The 13,764-nt window shown below is 37.5% G+C and overlaps 1 protein-coding gene across 1 annotated transcript; it reads right to left on the bottom strand.

Annotated features, from left to right (window-relative positions):
* Window positions 1-13: 13 nt before the first annotated feature.
* On the bottom strand, window positions 14-11,494 carry LOC120719763 (tetratricopeptide repeat protein 12-like). Its single transcript, XM_040009227.1, has 14 exons — window positions 11,306-11,494; window positions 10,864-11,021; window positions 10,590-10,611; window positions 9,601-9,678; window positions 9,197-9,318; window positions 8,904-8,963; window positions 8,495-8,566; window positions 8,093-8,153; window positions 6,393-6,581; window positions 3,502-3,571; window positions 2,582-2,670; window positions 2,047-2,215; window positions 1,447-1,544; window positions 14-73 (listed from the first exon to the last, which is right to left on the bottom strand). The coding sequence occupies exons 1-14, from the start codon at window positions 11,355-11,357 to the stop codon at window positions 48-50; spliced, it is 1,266 nt and encodes a 421-aa protein (XP_039865161.1). The 5' UTR covers window positions 11,358-11,494; the 3' UTR covers window positions 14-47.
* Between the last annotated feature and the right edge of the window lie 2,270 nt (window positions 11,495-13,764).

The raw sequence follows: 13,764 nt of genomic DNA, 5'->3' as shown, positions 1-13,764 counted from the left end.
TTGCATATATTACCAGTATTGTTGTAACTGGAAGAAGGATGGAGCGGTCAAAACAGGCTCAACGGAAGACAAACCCGGCAAGAGAAAAAGAAACTCCAGATAGAGAGATACACAGACACAGATCAATATAGCATGACACAAAGTACACATATAAGATACACAGACAGATACACAGACATAGCAGAACATATCTAATATACACATACAGATACACTAGACAGATATCACACATACCGGACACATGACACAGATACACAGAACACCTGAAACACAATCACACAGACAAATAACACCATATATCACACACATATATCATAACATATACAGTATATATACACTACACATATACATATCATCTACACCTCCATAGACAGATACCCCACATATAGATTTACACATATATATACACACATACACATATACACAGCACAGATACACTACATACATAAGAAATAATCTATATATATCTACACACACCTATTACACCTATATATACCAGTATACATATATATACACATACATATCATATACACATACATACAGTATATATACACATACATATATATATACACATACATATATATACACACATATATATATATATATATACATATATACATATATATATATATATATATATATATATTAAAAAAACATGTCTGCTACAAATGCAAAACAGGATTTGTCTGAGTATAAATATGGAAAATGACAGAAGGTCTTCTACTGTCACACTGAAGTAGCAAATTGACAATATCCTGTGTGCTGTTTTTACAATGGGAATAAAGTCAAAGGTGAGAGAATGATGTCAGGTTAAGTTATACACAGCCATGCATGACAGAAGAAAGCAAATCAAGAACTTCAAGAAACGAAAACTGTGTATAACCTCAAAGGAGGGGACCTCTTTCCAAGCTGAACAGTTGAGTCCAGTGACTTATCTTCGAACCCTAGAGCCTCACCAATTGTAAATACTCCCCAAATGCACAAAATGTCCAAGTCATACAAGAGATACAGGACAATTCAATTTAGTGGTCAAACAGCACTGACTGTCATGTCTCTGAAGACTGTCACTCATCCACATCAAAGGCAGTAAAAGTCGGATGGATTTGCTGTGAGCTTTGTATCTGCACTGCACAGTCATTTTCCCTTTAATTCAATACTAAAGGTTAAGAATGCTGTATGATATCTATACTGCTTATATGTATACTACACTAAAATAGCATCTTTAAGTTGAAGTCGATCAGAAGCAGAGCAGCCTTGGCTTTAATGAGTGTAGTAATTAAGGCTTGGATAACACATTATTATTTCTCTCTAGACTTCTGCTGATACAGGTAGATCTGTGCTAGGCAAACAGGAGTGTCCCCAGGCCTTGTTTCTGTTTTATTAGTTTGTAAAGACTGCGTGAAGTGATCATGACTTGAGTATTTTGTTGGGTTAGTAATGAATCATACCGGCTTTCTGTTGCAAAGTTCTGCAGAATGTTGACCGCTGTGTTCTCCTGCTGCTTCTTTGGCTTTGAGACGCACACCATGAGGTTCCTCACTAACCTTTACATTCAGATAAGAGCAAAGGCAGATAAACAAAGAGAGAGGGAGAAGATATTACTAAATTAAATTAATATTTTGTTCCCACATAATGATGGCATTTAGCCTGGGACCAACAACTGGGATAATAATGCCAGAAATACTTTGACAATAAAAATCACTCTTTTTACATTTTCTGAAAATCTGCTCAGCCGCAGGTATACGGGTAGCAAAACAAATTGTTTGGGCTGCTCAGAGTTAACAGAGCAATGACAGAACAAAAGTTCTTGAAATATCATTAAAATTATGTCGCACCTGGAGTGACAATAACAAACATATTACCCGAGGCTAGACTAAAGTCCCTCCACTGCAGGGAGGAGGTAAAAGAGCATTACTGTTTCTGTCTATATAATATATAATTCCCTGTCCCTGCAAAGCGATTGACTATGGTGGACAATAACTGAATCTTCACTCCAACTGAGTCATCGCTAGTGGAATCTCCCGACAACATAAAGTAATATCTTACATGTTCAAATCAAGGCTCTCAATGGCCAAATGTCTGCCACGTGGTATCTCTGAGTACACCGACAGCAGTGCCAGACATTCTTTCGCCACTTCATCATGCTCCGATGAAGCCAAATGAACAATGGACTGTGTGGCGACCGGACATGTCATCAACAGCTTCTGGTTTTCATCTGAAAGCAGTGGAAAAACAAAGAAGAATAAAGAGACAGATATACTAGACACAGTGGTCCCATTGTCAGTTCCCAGTAAACAACAACCTAGTTTTAATGAATTTAGCATTGTATTATTAATCCTGTGTTGATAATCAAGGTATTTATATTACAGATACACAGTGTGTAAAAATGATCAAGGTTTGCACAAAATGCTAGACATTCCATGTATCAACAAAATACTGACAAGATGTGCATAAAGACCACAATACCAATTTAGAGGTCAACAGTATTGTTTTCTTATTTTACTCTCTACTTCCTTCTAAATCGGTGACAGTAAACTGATACATGGACAGACACTGAAGTGTACCTCAGTTGTCGACATACCATTTCCACAACAAACTCTCCTCCATATTTTAAAAACAGACACACACAGCTCACGACTCTCTGGATGATTTGTTTTCTCCAACAGGCAACTGCAGAGAAATTATACAAGCAATGTGAGTATGTCAGTAAACATAAAACCCGGTTGCCAAAGACAACATAGCTGATAATTTTATATGAAACAACCCTACTGCAGAACAGTGTTTATTTTTTTAAAAAGGCACTCACAAAAATAATATTCATTCATTTTTTAGATTCAGCTATGTATGTAAAAGTGAAGAGCTTGAAAGACACCTTGAAATAAAAATACTATATTTAGCATAAAATGTAACTTTGAAGCACTCTAGACCTTTTTTCCTGCTTATCTTTAACTCTCAGAAATGACCAAGAGCACCCAAACTCAGAGTGCCCCTTCAATTTGTGATTAGGACAGGCCACAATGACACTGGCTTTCCCTGCTTCATGGCTCACATAGGTGTTAGGTGATTTATCTGGCTCACACCAGCAGCCTTACTGAGTATTTCCATCAAGCTCAGACTGCAGTTTCTTTGCACCCTCTGCTTCCTGGACACTGTGTCCCAGCTTGAAAAAGGATAACAACGGACTACATTGAAAGCATGTGACAAGTTAATAATAACCTTACTGATCTGACACGAGGGAGTCATAATTTGTATCTTGTACAAAAACACACCCTCTTTCTGGGACAGAACAGGGGCCATTGCTTATTTCAGCACTCATCTCAATCTCTAGTGTGATCATCTTTTCTTCTCTGGGCTATCATAGAAACAGCTGAGGAGGGAGAGGGGGCGGTGAATGATCTCTCGAGTTTATGCCATCATTGTCTCTGTATGCCCCTGCCTCTAAGTCCATCTGTCAAAGCTCCACTGAGAGCTGACTGCTACCTCTCCCTCTGGTCTCCTTACCTTCTCACCGTGACATTGCTGGCGATGATACTAAAGCCATTGTTCAGCCTGAAAAGGGTCTGCCCTGTACCTGTTTGAAGAGAACAATATATGGTGTAAGAAGACGGAAAGCAGTGGAACATCATCAGGCAGCTTAGAGATTTTGCAGACGCACCTTTTTCACTGGCTGATTTACAGTCAAGGGCAGGAATGAAAAATACATAAAACATGTTAAGAGACTAAGGCAAAGTAAGAAACAGTTTATTATCTAATACCAAAGAAGACGAAGTAAAGCAGAGCAGTGAAGGAGTACTTTTAGGGGAGAAAGCTTGTAATGTCAGCCCTGCTGAGATCCTTTCAGTCGTAAGTTATGTAAGTTTTGCCCTTTTCTGTTGAATGGCACTGTAAGACAGGCATTATATCATTTGACATGACACTTTTATTCTTCTAAATGAAGAAAAAAGTGAAATTTGATGAGAGATGTTTGCCATTTGGCAGACAATACCCAGGGCAACATAACATCCTATGTTACAAACAGTCATACAAGTTAACAAAAAAAGAAAGAAGAAGAAGTAGAGAGAGTTACCATTTCATTTTGATGTGCTTTACCTTCTTGTGGTTTGCTGAGTGGTGAACTTTAAACATTATTAGTTTCATCAGCCCTTGCCCCTGCAGTCAAAATACCTGAAAATTTACAATGCAGGTAGCAGAACACTCGATGCAGCTCATTACCACGTCATTGCCACATGTTTAAAGTATAAGTAGACAAAAAAACAAACTTCAGATGGAGCCACTGACCTTGGCGAGTTATGCTGTTACAGTGCTGCTATTGAATAAAAAAAACTGCCATTTTTGCCTTGTGGCAATAACTAAAAAGAGTTACATTAGTAGCATGGACTTTCAAAGTTATTTGGCAGGTCAAAAACATTCACAAAAATATCACCAGCTCAAATAGGAAGGGTGAATCACCCAGTGAAGTTCAATTGCTCCCTGTCCACAGTGGCCCCTTTTCAGACTGCAGAGGACTTGGTAAACATATCAGTTATTTTTCAGCCTGAGTGTATCATTGTCAAACAGGAGCATGGGGTGAAATAGTGGTTGGCCGCCCAATTCCCTACTTCACCCAAGAAGAAATCAGGCCCATAAGAGTGTGTTCCTGCCTATCTAAAACCTTGAGAAACAAGCTCTGTGCTACCACCAAGCAAAAGGAATTAGATAGGTTTCTTTTCAACAGCTCACTTCTTGCACTGAAATGTATATAAACATGTCATTTTGAGGCCCATGTCCATGGAGAGTGCCCGGGGCCAGACTGTCACAAATCTAGTGTGTCAATGGAGAAGTTCCAACATTCAGTAGTGACCGACAGGACAGAGTGAAATAATGCTGCTGAGCTTAGTAAATGGACAAGTTCTATCACGGATGCTTTGTTAAATATTGCACTAAAGCTGCTCCACCAGGCACAGTAAAACAAAAAGGAAAAAAAAGAACTTCTGTCTGTACTAGACGCTAAAGAAAATTTCAGAGTGGCAATTCCAGGATTTTTATATAAGGAAATGCAAAGAACCAGTGAAGAAGAAATGAAAGATTTTCACAGAAGTGGCACTGCACAAAAGCCTGAAAATTATTTATTGAATAACAGTTTCACATGTAAAGGTGGATATATCATTTCACTGTTGAGGGACAATAAACAGGAACATTTTTCAGTTTCTAACAAAAGTACTGTTGCTTTATATGTAGAGTTATAAGAAAAATAACGTTTTCACAAGACTCTGCAGACTGGGCAGTCCTGTGAAAAACCAATAATTCAATAGCTTGCAGGTTGCTTTCGTTGATTGAGATGAGGTTTTCTCGTGGTAACCCTTCCAGACAGTAAAATTTTTCTAATTTTACTGTCATGAAATTTAACATTTAACATGCTAGTAATGCTCTCGGATGTAGCTATCAAGCTTTTTGCAAGTTACAGGACTGCACAGAGGTCCTGAAAACTTTCTTTTTCGTGACTAAATATAGAGGATTTCAGCACTGCTATGATTAATTCTCTTCTATTTTAACTGAGCCAGCATCCTGACAAAAAAAATAAACACACATAACACAAACACAGCAGCAACCGAGGTAGATGTAGTTTTTCAAAGAAAGCAAACCTCTGATGACTGTACCGTCAAAATCTAAAAGTACAGAACGTTACGAGGCCTGTCGAAAAAAATACTTAATTTTTAAACATACTGTAACGGTGTTTTTAATGAAGCAATTCATTGTTTATTTATAGATTCAAGAACAAAACTGCATCACTCTACAAGCAGGATGAAAAAGGAATACACAGTACTTAAAATTAATGAATTATTTTTTTAATTAACCAATATCTTGATTAGACATGTCTATTTAAATAGCTTTAAATTCAATAATTTAAGAAAATATTTGATTTAAAATAAAAGTGGAAATGCATTTGGACACATGCCCTGTGCCAATATGGAATCTGGATTGATATTAATGCACTGATCATTATTAAATAAACTAAAGAACAATGTCTGGCACGTCTTTCATTTTACATTGCGAAGCTGATACTTAATGGACATCAGCCACCATTTACACACTTGCTCCACTGTCACTGGTACCAAATACTAATGGTGCAGGACTTCATGGATGGTAAACATTTAACCTACCATGAAGTAATCCTGCAAAACTTTAAAAAGCATTTTTGTAATTAGCACTAGCTTTTAGAGCATATTATTGTAATCTCTTTTTCTGCTTCAAGTCTTCTTATCCAATCTAGCCTGAAATCCGTTTTTTGTTTGTTTGTTTGTTTGTTTGTTTTTTGTCATAAAACCAACAAATAGGTGCACCGGAGACGCAGTCTACCAAGAAAAAACTGAAAACAGTGATTAAAGGAGAAACACAATTGTTTGAACACTCACAGTCAGTAAGTGCTTGTGATAGAATCTCCAATCCTCCGCAGTAGTAGAGGGCAATCTGACCGGGTTTTGACAGCTTCTCCAACAGCTCCACCACTGTTGTGGCCTTCCTCTTCCCCTTGTCAAACTCTTCCCTTGCCTTTATCTCCTGAGTCTCTTTCTCCTTTCCCAAATCAACCTGGGTCAGGTATTCTGCAAAGGAGAACAAAAGAGAATGGAGAAGCAAGAAGAGAAAGTAAGTTATTCCATAGCAGTAAGTGCAGCTGCCCCTATCTGAGAAGAGTCTCCTGTGGTGCATCTGTCAACCTGGCATGACTACCACACCCACCACCTGCTATTAATATTCACTCAAATAGAAAGAGGTCACTTGCCAATGTATAAGAAATGTATTGGTACATCACATATGACCTAATAGCCCAAATAAGAAAATAGCAAAATCAGTGTAAAACACTGAACTTGATGCATCATATGCATTAAAGTAACAAAGTGCAGGAAGGTTAGGTTCTATCTGGGAATAAAACAAAATAGAGCACAGTGCTAGTTCAGATAAACCAGGTCAGGCCACATAATCCCAGGTCACATCAGCTTAGGTCTCAGCTGGTACCATTATATGAATCTGATCATCAAATCTGGTACAGGTCCCACTACTTAAGTTGCTTTAGTTAGCCTAAAGTCAATTTGCCTCAGGAAGTCACACTGCAACCCACCTCCACTCAAGCTCCTCCTTTTCAAACTATTTCTGATCTAAGCAGTGTCTAATCTTTTGTCACTGACAGGATAAGACATGAGGATGTCTCACTGCTGCTCTTCCTGCCTCAGTCATTGTGCACATACCATATGTGTTAGGGGCAGGGACTTCCAATAACGTGTGTAAAAGTAGGGCCCCAAGAAAGGACTCATACTGACTCATACAGTTCAAATCACAAGTTTTTAAACCCTTTCTATTCTTTTACATACAACTCTACTCTTTTGGCCTGGTAAGCATTTTGCCATCTTACCATCAGACTGAGAACAAAGAGTCCTGTATGCTAAAAAATACTGCTTAACCCTTTAATCACCTGATTAATATTTCATGTGGATGGATATTTCATCACTTAAATGTATTTTTTTTTTTTTTTTAATCAAGGATGGCACAGCGGGGCCGTTTTAAGTACTGTCACCTCACAGCAGGAAGGTCCTGAATTCAAATCCACAATCCAGCTGATGCCTTTCTGTGTAGAGTTAGCATGTTCTCTCCCTCTGTGTGAATTCTCTCCAGGTAATCTGGCTTCCTCCCACAGACCAAAGGCATGGATGTTACAGTAGGTTAACTGGTGATTCTAAATTGGCCATAGGTGTGAATGTGAGTGTGAATGGTTGTCTGTCTCTATGTGTTAGTCCTGTGATAGACCGAGATAGACTCCCAGCTGTCACAGGGTGCTACCCTGACAAGTGGAAGAAAATGAACGGATGCATTCTTCCTCTAACTGTCATGTTTTTGAGGAGTATGATGGCTTTATATTGTTAGGAAAACATATGACTCTTTTCACAGAATAATTAAGCAAAGTATTAAAAAAACCAAAATATTGTGGATGTTTTTCAAAGAAAAACGTAAACGTGTGCTGTACCCATCTTAAAACAGTTCTGGATGATACATGACCAAAGATGGTGATTTTCATTAATGGACCTTTTCCTAGCATAGTCCATGGGAAATAGTTCTTTACCTTTCACTATTTTTTCCTTCCCAGGTTGAATTTCTTCTATCTTTTCAAAACAGCCTCTTGCCTAAAAAAGGAAAAATGTTCTGCATCACTTTCTATATAATGTGTTTCAATCATGTACTAAAGACTCCAGAAGATTCTAGACTCTCAGCAGAGCTGGTATACAGCAAAAAGCTACAGTGCACTTTAATGTGATTCATACAATAAATCTTGCTTTACTGGTTATCTGTGTTAGATATAATCCTATTTTGGAATAAATAAATTGAAATAATTTGAAATTAGATTTACAGATGATTACTGTGAGTCCACATTATCTTAATCAGAAACATATTTATAATTTCTTGAGAATTCTTATTATCTTTCTACTTCAGGAGTACAACTGTAATGAGAGGTATTCTTACTCACCTCGTTATATTTCTTCAATCCCAGATATGCTTTACCCATGTGTAGATAAGCCTTTATGCACCTCTCATTACACTGGCAGAAATGAAATAATCATGGGATTACTTAATAAACCTCTTCATCTACATAATGGTCGTTTAATGACTCCAGCACACTTGCACAGTAAGAAATAAATATTCAACCTGACTTTCAGACACACTGCACTGGAGAAAATTGCATGAACAGTTTACAGAGCACATCTCCCACCCAAAAATTGTGTCTTTGACATTCTGGAGAAGCATAAAGAAAACATTATTCTGAGGATATTACCAAATTAAACCAGTTTTTCAAACATCCCAGTTTCTTTAGAGAATATTTCTAAACTGCTGGTGAGCTCACTAGATTTCAGTATAACACATGCGGCAGACCTTACCTTTAGGGCCCATTCACAGTCACTGACGGCCTCATTGTACTTTCCCAGTTTAATATAGGCCTACACAGATGTAAACATTAGACAGGACATTTTGAAAGGGAACATAATGATTTTACAATTTCACTGCAGATGGTAACAAAGATTCTAAATTTAAAATCTCTAAAGTTCTGTTTCACAGATGCCTAATGCACTCTGTGTCCACATAAACACACAAAAGCATCTCTGCTCTGTTTCCCCTGAGAAAAAAGGGAAGTCTGTGTTTTCATTGTAAAGCATAGATTGAAGATATTTACTTGAGCTCTGTTTGTGTACAGTGGCTGCATATCTTTGATTTCAGCCAAACCATCGCTGTAATACTTTACAGCAGTTTCATAGTCTTCTTGAGCATAAGCTTCATTCCCTTTGTCCTTGAACGCTGCAGGGATGGATACAAGCAGTTACATTTAAAAAGGAAACACTGTCAGCTCAGCAGAGCAATGACTATAGAGAAATGCTCATCTACAACAGGTGAACCCTCTGAAGTCTGATTCATCACAGGTGATAACCCTAATCCTGTATTTTGGAGAAATGCAAACTGCAAAGACACACAAACAATAAAAATACATATATTTTGATTGCTTGGAGTTCGAATTAGGTTTCAAATTGTTACTGATGATGACTCAGACCTCTGAGGGTTTGGTAGCTAAGTTTCACAAACCGATAGCCTTTTTCACATTTGCGGCTTTCCGAACTCTCCTTTCTTCTGCATCCATCTCCATAATCTTCATGAAATTCTCTGATCAAAACAGAAATAAAAAAAATAATCTTAAGCATGAGTACTACAAAGGAGGAAATAGTCAAAAAATGCCATTTTTAACAAGCACAGTATGAAGAGAGTTTGCACACCATTTAAATAAACAAAATCAAACCAACGCTGTCTGAGAAGCTCTGTTATTTTTAAACTACAGTCGTGTTAGAAAGTCATTATTAGTAACTACACAGATCCAGACAGTGTGCAGAGTGTGTGTTTATAATGCAAAGAGGGTTCACACAAAGCTAGATATTCTCTAAAAATAAGACCCAGAGAAATTTAAAATCTGTTTTGCTTTCTCAGCCCCGAGCACAAGATTATTTTTCTTACTCATCATGAATTCAGTGTATGGTGTGTTAATTTCAATATTAGAAGATTCACACACAGAGCTGTGAGTTTTTTTACACATTTGAAGCTTAACTGTTAATGAGTTTTACCCCTGGGCGACTTGAAAAGAAGTGCCGGCTGAAAAGCTGTTTTAAATGGAATATCACATTCAGGGTGCTGGGTTCAGTGGGATGTCATCACAGCGCTTCTCAGTATATAAAAATACTGTACACTAGCCTAGAGATTTCTCCTATTTGCATATGTTTAAGCAGTAAAACTGATGATGTAATGCAAGGCCTTGGTGAGCTAAACAGTTAACAAGGCTCCTTGACTAAAGGGCCTCTAGACAAATCAACTCAAAGCACATCACTGATTTCGAGTCATTCATATCCTCTAATGCATGGTAGTTCATGGGAGGAATAAATCATTTATGTTCTTTATTAATTTATCTTTGAAAAATGGATACTAGTTCTTGCTTCTTTGGTTGAAATATTTCATTATTGGGCACAGTATCAGTGTGCTTTCAATCACTGCAACTGACAGAGACATTTATTTTCATTGTGGCTCACCTGGAGTTTCAGTCTGTGGAGTCTGTAAAAGAAGAAAAAAACAATTTAAAAAACAATAACAGTCGCAAAGAGGTCAAATCCTACTCACTGCTTAATGTACACCGTGTTCTTTTTCTTAAAGAACAAGAGAGAACAAGGTGGATAACACAACAAGAAGCTGTTTGTAGTGTCTGTAGTGTTCCTGCCTGAGGGTCAGAGAGTGGATGAGAGACAGAGAAAGATACAAGGAGTTGCAGACTAAGACACATGCTGTTGACTGCGTGCATGTCTTTACTATGGAAGGAGGGAGTGGCGGTGGGTTTGTGTTGACTGTCATCTTGTTGATTTTGGTTCTGCAGGGCTCTGCCAAGGAAGTGATGTAGCAATCAGCTTTTTCCATTGCTTTTTGTTGGGCTTCAGCATCAGAAGACCTTAAGTCCTCCACAAGCTGACCTGAAAAGAATTCAAAGAAATAGAGAGATCTTTTCCAAGAGGCTTTACTTTGGCATTTGAAATAGGGCTAAAAGTAAAGAAATAGCTCAACAATCTACACCTTCAAACCAACAAAGTTCCCAGTAGCACAGAAGTATACACTACATTTGTGTTTTGAGCTCAAAATTTATTGAACACAATAGTTTTCTAGCGTTTACAGCTAATTAACTTAGCAAAATGGGTACAAGAGAATAACTTTGTGTTAGCTACTAGCATTAGCAAACTATACTTCTACCATTACTCACTTATTTCATCAACATTCTTCAGAAAACTTTCGATGTCTTCAAGTTTCTCCATTGCGTGTTTGTCCGTTTTAGACAGCTTTTGCTGGATTAGACACGTGGCTCCGTTTTATCTCAGCTAGACGCTGAATGTACTTCTCCCTCAGGTTTCAGCGTTGAGTTACCATAGCAACGTGATGCCTTCAGGCCCGCCCGTAAACTACACAAGTAAGCTATGTCATAAGAATGCCAAGAAGAAGCCGGAACAAACAGCGAAAGTAAATAACTAGGGCTTTTTAACAACACTACTTTTAGCTAACTGCTCTGGGTTATGAATGCAGGACAAATTTTAAAGAAAAAAAAAAGGGTAATTCTTAACTAAATCAAAACTGAATCAAAATAGCACTGAGACGTGTCTGATTCATTGTGAATGTAAGTTAGTTCCGTCATGGTTATGAATGCGGTATTTAACATATTTTTTATCACTGAAATAAGTGCATTGTGTTACATAATTATGTTTATGTTTCTTTAATCGCCGATTAGAGGAAGTATCTGAAGGCAGCACTCACTACCATATAAATTAGTAGTCTTTTTAATTAATTATTATTATTATTCCAATGAAAAGAAAAATAAAATATTTATTCTTATTATACCAGCAGCTGTTGTAGTACTACTAGTGATGAGTTCGTGCCATTACTCCTTTAAGGAGTAAATATTATGCTGTAAATTGCCCCTCATACATTACATATAACGACAGAGGGCTGTGAATTCTGCAGAGACCTTGTATATTATCGCAATAGGAAACCCCGTCGTCCATTTTTCTCTACAGTGGAGCTAAACTGCCTCCTTGTGGTTGAAAACACATCTATCCAAATATGTTGTCCATCTAGCTGTCCATTTATAGTGCTGTGGGTCTTTTATTATTCCTTTGTATGTACTGCATTCTTTTCATCTTTAATTAACTACAGAATATTCAAAATAGTCTTAATGAAGAGACTAAATCCGTTCTTAAGTTTCATCCTTCAACCAGTGAAAATAGTCAGGAATAACAAAATGTTTAAAAAAAAACAAAAAAAAACAGTGCCCCCCTTCTTGAATTTTTTTTATATATATATGTCACACTTACATGTGTCAAAGACATTTTAATATTAGACAAAGTTTAACCCAAATAATACGAAAGAACAGTTTTTAAATGAGGATTTTAAACAAGTCACAGTGAGAGCCAGAGCAGAACAGCATCTAAAAACTGCATTCCTGAATTTCCTCACTTGAGTTGAGAGTTCAAAATTCAATAATAAGAAATAAATTGAATAAAATAGCATGTATGGGATAGTTCCGATAAGAAAACCACTGCTGACCGGAAAGAGTCAAAGGCTCATCTCACATTTGACAAAAAAAACATCTTGATGAGGTTTGGACATGTTTTCCCCCATAAGAAATGAAATTATCGTGGCGCGGCTGCCCCTCTGTTGGTCTTCCTTGGTCTCTTGTGTTCTGGGGGCCTCTGGATGTCTGGAGTTTTGATCTCCTCCATACCTGCTTCATACCCTGGAGGACGGGGCTGTGGCTCCCCACACTCCCTAGCAGATCGTTACATGGAGAAACCTTTGGAATGCAAGCATGCTGATCCACACAGGTATGCACACAGGTGTACACACGGGTATTCACAGACGCGGACTACAGCTTTCTTGGCTGCTGCCTCAAAGCACATTGTGCGCTGTCTATCTTGCGTGCTGCACAATATCGTTTATTATTTAGTATCTACTGATATCTGCTGCTAGCTAGTTTATTGTGATGGTGCTGTTTTTTTTATTATGTTGCTCTTTGTTGTTTGCTTTCTCTTCTGTTTTTTTTCTCCCCAGGTGACCCAGGTGTTTTGTTTGTTTTGTTTTGTTTTTTGTTTTTTTCTTTCTTCCCCCCCTTCTCACCGTCTCTTCTCCCCTTTGGTTTTCTTTCTCTCCCTCTCTTTCTTTCATTCTTTCTCCCTGTCCTATCCCCCAGTCATGTCTGTCCTGTTTGTAGCAACTGAAAATAAAATAAATTCATAATTATAATAAAGGTCAATCAAATGGACCAATATGGCAAGGCCATGATGATCCACTTGGTAAAATAAATCCGCTTGGCATCTTTCTTGGCCTTAAGACAACAATTCTGATGGCTAAAGATCCAAACAGGACACAAAAAAAAAAAAAAAAAAAAAAAAAAAAGAAAGAAATGAAATTATCATTTTAAAAAAACTGCATTTTTTTTATTTCCTAGGGTTATCTTTGTTTAATATTAAACATTTGTTTGGTGATCTGAAACAAGCACGAGAGACAAAAATGCAAAACAATAAGAAATCAGGAAGGTAGGCTTTGTACCAAGCTGCTTCTGCAAAATAGGAATTCTTACTGTCTATTACAAGAAGACTCCACATGAAGTATGGTACTACAGGAAAGCTCACTGCCTCCCTCCTCACAGGCTGTCTGTGTTCACAGCTTGAC

This window comes from Simochromis diagramma, unplaced genomic scaffold (assembly GCF_900408965.1).
Source record: "Simochromis diagramma unplaced genomic scaffold, fSimDia1.1 OVJJ01000344.1, whole genome shotgun sequence".
NCBI classification, from domain to species: Eukaryota; Metazoa; Chordata; class Actinopteri; order Cichliformes; family Cichlidae; genus Simochromis; species Simochromis diagramma.
Note: the sequence above shows the minus strand (reverse complement) of the source record. Positions and strands in the feature narration are given on the sequence as shown.